A 9730-nucleotide genomic window follows, 5' to 3' on the forward strand; every position below is an offset into this window, starting at 1 on the left:
AAATGGGGGAGGAGGTGGTCTGATAAAATCTCAACTTATGGTCATTGGCTTGCCATGTGTCAACTTTTGGTTGATTTCTAATTTTGTGCAAAGTTACAATCTTGCCCTTCTTCAAACCATACATTGTCTCATTTGTCCTATAAATATCTACCATCTAATATATAGATATAGATGCATACATATATGTGAGAAAAGTCCATTATGCCCCTTTCTTAAAATGACAAAACCGGAAGAAGTTCTCGAGTCCGGAAATCGTCTCGACTTCTGAAAAATTCTAAAAATAATACCGTCACTTCTAATTGACTTAAAATGATTAAAAATAAATTTCCAAAACGGGACGAGGATTAAAATAATCCAGAAAAATAAAATAGGAAAAATAGGTAACATTACTGTGAGTGTTCTAGATTGTTAGGCATTTTCCTAAAAAAAAATTGTTAGGCTCTCTCAAGTTTTTCATTATTCAAACATGAGAGTGTGTTTCCAATATAAGTGTAAATCGTTTCATTTTTGATAAATAAAATTTACTTATCCATAAAGGGAAAAGTTATTATTATTATTTTTTGAATGTTAAAGCAAACAAACACATCCTTTTGTTTATGTCTGAGCTCAAATCATTCCCCTCCTTTTTTTAAAATGAGAAAATTACAGCATTTCGATAGATCAAAGACACTTTGACATAAATAAAATAAAATAAAAAACGAAGAAGAAGAAGAAGATGAAGAAGAAGAAGAAGAAAAAGTTGTTCCCATTAACATCAATACTATTATCTGTATGTTACAACAAAGAGTGATTAGTGATATATGGGGCACTTAGAATTTAATATCATCTCCTTAAACTAGGAAAGGTCATGAGAAAAGCAAAATAAAACAAAAAAATAAACTGAGAAAAGGTAAAAGACCATGGAAGCACCGAAGCACATCCCAATGGGCCAATATCACTAAAAGCCATTTACACATTTTCTAGATTAAAAATGCGTATAGGGGAAAAAATAGAATTGGCGGGAACTTATTTGGACACGTATATATATGTAAAAAAATCCCAATTTTATTTTTAAACCAATTCATTCTGATCTCGTCAAATGGACTTCTGAGTTCTGATTAGGGCTTTAGAGAAGAGAGTATGTACGCGAGCCAGTTCGACGGCAACGCCGCCTTCTCCGGCGGCGGTTTCATGCCCTCTCAGGCCACTCAGTCCGCCGATCCTTCCTTCTCTCCCGCCAAAGTACATCCCTCTCTCTCATCACTCCTTTTTTTGACCTTTTGAGTTTCTGTTTTCACTATTCTCTCCTCCAAACAGAGGAAATGATAAGATTTTTTTTAATTATTATTATTTTCTACAAATTCTATTAGTTTTTGTATTCAATATGCTCATCTTGAGTGGAATTATGGTTCAAATACTGTAATTTAGTTTTATCTTCTTACATTTACTCTATACTACCAAATACGAATAAATTAGGGCTTTTCTCTCTCTTCTTCTTTTGCAGAATCGTGATTCCCAGCCTTTGCTTCCATTGACCGTAAAGCAAATAAGCGAAGCGTTCCAGTCCAGCGATGATAAATCCAATTTCCTTATTGACGGTGTTGATGTGAACAATGTGGGGTTTGTCGTAGTTTGATTTTCTGGATCATATTCATCGTTTTATATATATGTGTGTTTTTATTGGGTCTTTTTTTTTTTATTTTTATTTTTTTATTTATAAATATTTTGAACTGTTTTTAGGTTACGTTGGTGGGCATGGTATTGAACAAAGCTGAAAGGGTTACTGATGTTTCATTCGCGATTGATGACGGAACAGGACGTATTGACTGCAATAGATGGTGAATATTTTCAAATGTTATCTTTGAGCTTTGGGTATATTATGGTAATTTCAAGTTCATCGAATGCTAAAGTTGTGTTTTATGACATTAAGGGTAAATGAAGCTGTGGACACAAAAGAAATGGAGGCAATTTTGTAAGTTATCAGTTAGCCTTGCCCATTGCACCTCCTTTCCTTGTGATAATTTTGCAGCTTAATTTAAATTTTATATAGTTGATTGCGTGCTTTTGATATATGTATTATTTTTTATTAAAATCAAGGGATGGCATGTATGTTCGTGTTCATGGACATTTGAAAGGCTTTCAGGGTAAAAGGCAATTAGTAGTCTTCTCTATCAGGTATTGATTCTTTATATTTGTTTTTAAGTACTTTACTGGTAACTATTAATTTTGGCAATTTCAATTATGGTAATCTTGCATTGAGTCGATAAAATATTTTTCACTTATGCAATATCTTGAGTATGTGTTAGGATTATGTACTTTATGGAGCTCAAAGCAAATTAGATTGATGTAGTGGGTGTTTACTGTCTAAATTTATTAAATTGCAATTCTACCACCAGTCTGTTGTTTTTTGGCCAGTTTCTTGATATTTGTAAGGTTTACATGTATATTTAAATTCTTAATACCTACAGTGATGTGTGGTAGACTGGTAGGCTTTTCTCTCTTATAGAGTATTGATATTGCTGAGTGAATATGGAGACTTGCAATTCTACCACCAGTCTGTTGTTTTTTGGCCAGTTTCTTGATATTTATAAGGTTTACATGTATATTTAAATTCTTAATACCTACAGTGATGTGTGGTAGACTGGAAGGCTTCTGTCTCTTATAGAGTATTGATTTCGCTGAGTGAATATGGAGACTGCTAAAATTTTTTTTATTTAATTCACCTGTTTTTATATTGTGCATCATCTAAAATCAATGAGAATATTAACATTTGTTACAATTGTAAAGAATGCAATATAATGACATGTGATCTTACCATTGTGAAGTCGTCTAAGGCTGAAAGCCAACTTCTTTTATGCCCTTTCCCCATCACAATGAGAGCTTCTATTTAAGGTTGTGCTTGGAACTGGGAAGAATATATATATATATATATTTTGGGTAGGTGACTTACTCTCACTCATCCATTTGTCCCTTGGGGACTTGCACTTTCACCTTCAACCTTCCATTTGGAAGTAGGGGTGCACATGGTTCCGGTTCTCATGGTTCCGGCTGGAACCGGAACCGGAACCGTTCACGACGGTTCCTTGAAAATGGAACCGGAACCGGAACCGTATAGCATGGAACCGAACCGGAGAAATGGTACGGTTCCGGTTCGGTTCCCATGGAACCATCAACTCTCAGGCAAGCACGGAGCTTCAGACGGGTTAGGACCGTTAGGTTTCGGCATCGGAAAGAGATGAGCTTGAGAACTTCGTCGCCGATGCTCGCATATTGCGATCGCATTTCAGAGAGAGTTTAGTCACCGCATCGAACCTCGAAAATAGAAACGGAACCACCGAGAGCAGATCGGTTTGGGTGTTGAGAGAGAGACGGTGACGGCTCTGTCCCTCGATCTTAAACCACCGGCGATAGACGAGAGAGCATCGTTTCCGATTACCGGAGCCAAGCGACTGGAATATGCAAGCTAAGCACTCATCGGGAAGGTTGGAGATGTAGTCGGGGAGATCAGGAGCGTCGGATAATGATGTCCTCAATTGACCAACATGTCGGCGTCGGTTAACTCTCGGCAAGCACAGAGCTTCAGACGGGTTAGGTTTCGACATCGGAAAGAGACGAGCTTTGTGCATCTGTACTAAATTACTAATCCCAGCTTTTCATCTCTGCTGCATAATCTTGAATCTTCCACCTCATCAACTGAAGGAGCCTCGCACCCAAGAGTTGATCTATCAGTATCATCTCTCAAACCACTAGATTTTGTAGTTTACATACAGTTAGTTGCAGAGAGAGAGAGGGCAAGTTCAGAGTCGAGAGAATAGAGATGGAGAATGGAGGCGATTGGGGAGGCTGAGGCTCAAATTAGGGCAAAAAACTAAAAAAAATAGGTATGTATATACAATATATACACGGTTAATTTTATATAATATATATATATAATTATATATTATAATATATATATATACATACGGTTCTGGTTCTTACCGGTTCCCACAGGCTGGAACCGGAACCAGAACCGTATGTACACGGTTCCTAAATTCGGAACCGGAACCGGAACCAGAACCGTGAAAAACGGTTCCGGTTCCGACGGTTCCGGTTCCGGTTCCACGGTTTCGGTTTTTTTGTGTACCTCAATTTGGAAGGATGAGATATTAAGCCTTGGTGGTAAATTAGAATAATTTTTTAAAGAATGATAACTCTTTGTGGCACTAAAATGGTCTTTGGTTGCTTTTTCGGATCATATATGGAGACCCAAGTTATGGTGAAAATATTTCATGCCTCGTATTATGCTAAGTTTTAATCTTTAGAAGGAGTTTAGGTTTATATTATTGTTTTGGTTAGGTTCAGCATAAGTTATAAAATATGTGAATGATTAGATTGCAGAAATGGCGTTATAAGACCTTAAGAAGCACGTACACTTCTATGAGGTGTCGTATCCGTGTCAGAATTTGCTGCTCCATGGACACGCCTAGACATGTGCCCGGCACTTCATCATCACGTCCATTATTTAAAAATAAATTTTATTTTTATTTATTTATTTATTTTAATTTCGGACACTTGGCCGACACATCTTGGACACTTGGTGTACACATTCTGGACACTTGACCAACACATTCTACGCTTTTCGTCTTATATAAAACAGACATCGCACACGACTGTCTTGAAAACAACCTTATGAACATACATCAAAGTGTTCAATCTCTAAGGAACAAAAACATAACTATAATGACAAGATAGGATACTAATATAATATATAATATAACATATTCTTTTTTTATATTCAAATAGTGTCATCTTCTAACTTATGTAACTTTAGTACATAGTTTATAAATTAATTAAAGTTCTATGATTGTCTCATTTAATATATATATAAATTTATATCTATATTAGCCATATCCACATTATGTCCATGTCCTACTTTTTTAGAATTTGGCATGTTGGCGTATCCGTGTCGTATCGTGTCCGTGTCCGTATCCCTGTCCGGTGTCCGTATCCGTGCTTCTTAGATAAGACCTTACTAGGATAATGGTATTAGAATATAATATGATGAAATAAAAGAAATGTATATATCTGCGCTAAATTCCTATAAATGACAAGTGGCTGAAGATGTAGCATCAAAGGTCTGATGTCATGGTTGTCTTGCTCGTAAGTTAGTATTTTGATTCCTTGCTTGGGTTTTAGGTGCATGGATGAGAATTGTAGTTCAATGACCTATAAATTTTAATTTAAACTTTTTTGTCCCACAGTTTGGGTCATTAAGTATTTTAGTAGTTATTTATTAGTTTTAGGGATTCAATGTGGAGTTGTTTGTGTCAAGTAGATTTAATTTATATTTAAACAATAGGATGTAAGTTGTTATAGTCAATATTTTGCTATCATTTTTTGCTTCTTTTTTCTGTCAATTTAGCTGTGAAGAGCATCACTTTTATATTCTCTTTAACTCTGGTTAAAATACGAAGTTTTGGATGTTTGTATTGATTTTTTCTTTTCTTTTTCTTTTCTTTTTTGAATATCTATCATTTTCATTAGTTTTAACCTCAATGTTATCAGGGCATCCAAAGTTGTAACTTTTTGGTAATGCTGCAGAAAATGCTCATTTATCTGTTTTGGTGGTTCAGCAAATACATTTAAAGCTAAAAAGGCTTTCTTGATCTGTGTTGAAGATATTTTAGTTCCAGTGCTAGTGCTACAGGTTATATTGTAGTCTGAACAAATTATGTGACCTAGTTAACAAGGGAGCCATGAGAACATCATGAACATGGTGTGGAAATATATTATTTATTTTATTATTTTAGTCATATTGTATACAATATTATAATGGGTCTTGCTGTAACATTTCTGATCTTGGACCTTCAAATGTTTTTGAGTGGAAACTTGAGGATGTACATGCTACTTCATTGGTACAATGTGAATATCAGTATTAAAGGGAAGAGCTCGTGTGTGTGTGTGTGGTGCGCAACTTCGCATGTTCTAGTTCAGCCATGCAGGTTGAAATTAAAAACTAAAAGAGTTAGCCTGTTAACGCTTGAAATTAATTGATACCCAAATGAAGTTACACCTCTCGTGTTGATTGCTTGTAGAATCTTGCACTTTTTTAAGATCGTGTTGCAGCAATGTTTTATTGTCATCAAGGTGATGCTTATTTTTCATTATCTGGGTTTTTAGTTCCTTAGTTGGTACTTGTTAACCATGAGCTGTACTGCTGCTCCGCATACGGACAATAATGACTTGGACCTGTTTGTCATCCAATGTGGGATTAATGTAAAAATGATGATGATGACCTGTTTGTCAGCCAATACAATCACTATAACACCATAAGGTGGCTGTGGTTAAGATAATCCAAGAACCTCTGCCTCCACGGTATTAATTAAAATCCGAGTGAAGATGTACCAATGGGCTCTAGCCTAGATGGTATAAGTTCCCCTCTCCAAAGGAGAGGTTGAGTGTTTGAGCACCAGTAGGGGTAAAATATAGTGGGTGTGTCATGCGTGTTTGCATGAACTTTTGACCAAAAAAAAAAAAAAAACGGAGTGAACATGTAAAGGTGGTTTGTTAATGTTGCTACATGTGGGAAAGAAGCAATTAGCAAATTTAAACTTGAGTTCATCTGCAACAAGAAGCTGTAATATTTATGTAGGACTCATTTCCAATGATATATTCACACACAAAAAATAAGTCCTGTTTGTTCATTTCTTAATGCAAGTTTTTGTTCTGTTTCTGATCAAGATGTAATCATGAGCTTGGTTGTGATGTTCAGGCCAGTGACGGACCACAATGAGATTGCATGCCACTTCGTTGAATGCATCTATGTCCATTTCTACAACACTAGATTACGGGTATTGATATTACTCATTTTAAATTAAATGTGAAAAGTAATGTACATGGATGTAAGTAAACATTCTATACATTCTGCTTCATTCTCATTAGGATTTTTGTATTTTTGCTAATAGAAGCTACAGGGACAGGGTGGTGTCCCTGCTCCGGCCCATATGCTGAATTCAGCAGTTGGCACCCCTTCAAAGGGATATCAAGGTGCCCCACCAAATCAGGTACGGTAGTTGATATCAGGAGTTCTATACTCTGCTAGTTCATAACTGACACATTTACTGGTCCTCTTGATTTTTCGTTTAGCAGTTTTCTGGACAATACAGCATTGATGGTCTCAAGGGCATTGATCAAATGGTCATAGACTATTTGCAGCAACCTTCTTGCCTGTGAGTTATCTATAATGACCTCTATTCTTTTACTTTTGTGTTGATCTTCCTTCAGCCTATATATCATTAAATTACTCTCACATGTGCGCTCTGTGTTTGTGCAAGCGCACACGATCATTTAGGAAGAGATGAATTGGAATCTCTGGTGAAATGTTCTATAGAGCCGGGTTTCTTAGTATATGGTATCTGAGGTGCTTTCTTAGATTCGACTATGTGTACCCCATTGCAAACTCCTGCTATTTATAGGGTTACTACAGAAAGAACTTTTACTCCATTGCCAAGTTAGAGCTCTGCCTGTTTGATTTACTGCATATATGGCCATAGACTAATGGTGGGGGTGAAAGGTGTTTTTTTATTTTTGTAATTTTTTTCATTCCAATATATAAACTTCTTGCTGTAGTAGTTGGATTTAGCTTGTCATGCTCATTTTGTTTCTATGTAATTTTAGAATGGATTTTTTTTTTCTTTCTTAATTGTAATTTTAGGATGGATTCATTAAGTGCATTGGTTAATGAACAAGTACATTCCATAGGCAACTGACTGGTCACTGGTATATAAATTTAAACTTTACCTTACGCTTGTTGTCCACGTGTATAGATAAATTTAACAATACCTGTGTATTTAATTTTTTTTTTTTAGTAAACGATATCTGCTCATCATTGTCATCAACATCTTGGGCATTTGATTGATGATTCTTTGTTTATGATGCCTTTGTGCTGCTTGTTGTTAACTGACTTCTTTAAATTTTGTAATGATCCAGAGCACGGGAAAAGGGTGTACATCGTGATGAAGTTGCCCAACAATTAAACATTCCAGTGGAGAAGATCATGTCTCTCTCTCTCTCTCTCTCACACACACACACATCGGTATTTGCATGCAGAAAATTTCTGATTCTTTTTACCTTATTGGGCCTTTTACAGGGAATCCATCAGATCCCTTGAAGAAGAAGGCCTGATTTACTCAACAATTGATGAATGCCACTACAAATCTACTGGCAATGGTTGATGTCTTGCGTAAAAAAAAAAAATAAGAAGATGAAATCAACTAGAGGACTAGTAAGCAGATGCTATCTATATCTCTTTTCAATTGTGCTATGTAGTTTAGTATGACTATTATATGTTAGTGAGGAGATAGACTGAATTAGATATAGTTGAGGAAATGTGATATTCCATGAGCTTCTCATAATTTCATGACGCTATTTTTTTCGGGATGCAAGTGTAATTTTACTTTTGATGCACCAGTTGACCTGAAGTAGAAATAAGCTAGGGGCAGTAGATAGAAATAAGAAAGCTATTCCGGTTTTAGTTGGTGGAGATGGAATGAAGTAGGAGGATGATTGGCTATGAAGTCTTGGATCAAAGAAAATAACAACGAATGTGGACGTGGTGTTTTATGCATGGTTTGGAAGTTATAAAATTGTGATAGTTGAAAGAGTCTAGGTTCCTTCCTTGTGGCCGGCTTTATCAAAATGGTTATATTATTCTTGTTTTAAGCAAAATAAGTGAATCTAATGGAGAACTTCAGCTTTAGTATTTCTATGCATAATGCTACGGCTTGTAGCTTAGTACTGGCTTATAATAACTTGATTTTTTTATGAATCACATGGAACACTTATATTTTTCCTTTTTTTATTTTTTATTAGGGGTGGGGCGTTAAGAAAATTAAGCACGTGAAACTTTGAAAAGAGAACATTAATCACATGGTATCTCTTATTTTGTGTGTATATATGGACACGTGTTTGGAATGGTGGGGGTTTGGTACTTGATGGTGCTAACAATTGAATAGATTTTTTTGCTTATTCATTATTTTTAATTGGAGTGAGGGTTTCGTGCCCTCCCTTTGGGAGGAGGGTGACAAATACATTCAGGCACTTCCAAATCTGAATTCCATATTTTAATCGAGTCCTAAACGTCGTCATAATTCTATTCTCCCAAACAATTAGGCATTGAATCGCACCACGACTGATGCATGCACATCTATGCACCCTTTTCAAAACAATACTATTGGTTTCATATGCATGCCTTGGGGTACGTTGTGTTGACTTGGTGATAAATTGGAGGTGGTGAGAACGCCAATGTCAAACGCCCTCTGAATTGTCTGACTATAACTAGTACCTTTCCATGCTTTGAAGAGTCACTGACACATCATATATTTAAATGAGCATAGCAAAGCTGATTCTTCAGCTGTTAGACTCAGCTTGCTAAAGCCCAAACCGTGTTTAGACTGGACAAATGTTTCAACCACCTCCAGCTCTCGGTTAGCTCAAGCTTAAGTCCTTGAGACTTCCTTAATCACTTGGCCATTGGCCATCCGTGCAGATTCGAATAACTCAAGCTTATTAACAAATGATGCATACCAAATCATTATGTGTGTGTGTGTGTGTATATATATATATATATATCTAGCGAGAGAGTATCAAAATTGATTGATTTTTGTTGAAAAGGACTCTTGTGAGACAGCATTTTGAAGAGTAGAAAATCGATCGCTTGTGATTTTCTTAATGAACAATGCGGGAATCCAACTTTAAGTCAACAGTCTAGCTG

At 36.0% G+C, this 9730-nt stretch overlaps 1 protein-coding gene across 3 annotated transcripts; it reads left to right on the forward strand.

The window, feature by feature from the left end:
• Nucleotides 1–1029: 1029 nt before the first annotated feature.
• Nucleotides 1030–8719, forward strand: LOC132279378 (replication protein A 32 kDa subunit B-like). 3 transcript variants are annotated; one of them, XM_059781333.1, is made up of 10 exons: nt 1031–1221; nt 1484–1594; nt 1720–1817; nt 1910–1951; nt 2077–2154; nt 6731–6809; nt 6924–7022; nt 7105–7187; nt 7948–8016; nt 8108–8719. In XM_059781333.1, exons 1-10 carry the CDS (start codon nt 1120–1122, stop codon nt 8190–8192), a joined length of 846 nt encoding a protein of 281 aa, XP_059637316.1. In that variant the 5' UTR covers nt 1031–1119; the 3' UTR covers nt 8193–8719. The 3 variants fall into 3 exon arrangements, with proteins under 3 accessions (XP_059637318.1, XP_059637316.1, XP_059637317.1); XM_059781334.1 differs by having other exon boundaries at nt 1032–1221; nt 7108–7187; XM_059781335.1 differs by lacking the exons at nt 7948–8016; nt 8108–8719 and having other exon boundaries at nt 1030–1221; nt 7105–7191.
• The last annotated feature ends 1011 nt before the right edge of the window (nt 8720–9730 follow it).

This window comes from Cornus florida, unplaced genomic scaffold (assembly GCF_030987335.1).
Source record: "Cornus florida cultivar Cherokee Brave unplaced genomic scaffold, ASM3098733v1 CherokeeBrave_3.0.0_Hap2_Chr10, whole genome shotgun sequence".
Classification (NCBI taxonomy): Eukaryota; Viridiplantae; Streptophyta; class Magnoliopsida; order Cornales; family Cornaceae; genus Cornus; species Cornus florida.

Bases quoted from the DNA above. Each gene is read 5' to 3' on its own strand.
- LOC132279378 (XM_059781333.1), top strand. From the start codon at position 1,120: ATGTACGCGAGCCAGTTCGACGGCAACGCCGCCTTCTCCGGCGGCGGT. The intron at 1,222-1,483 runs GTACATCCCTCT...CTTCTTTTGCAG, and splicing joins CTTCCTTCTCTCCCGCCAAA to AATCGTGATTCCCAGCCTTT. The intron at 1,952-2,076 runs GTAAGTTATCAG...ATTAAAATCAAG, and splicing joins AAAGAAATGGAGGCAATTTT to GGATGGCATGTATGTTCGTG.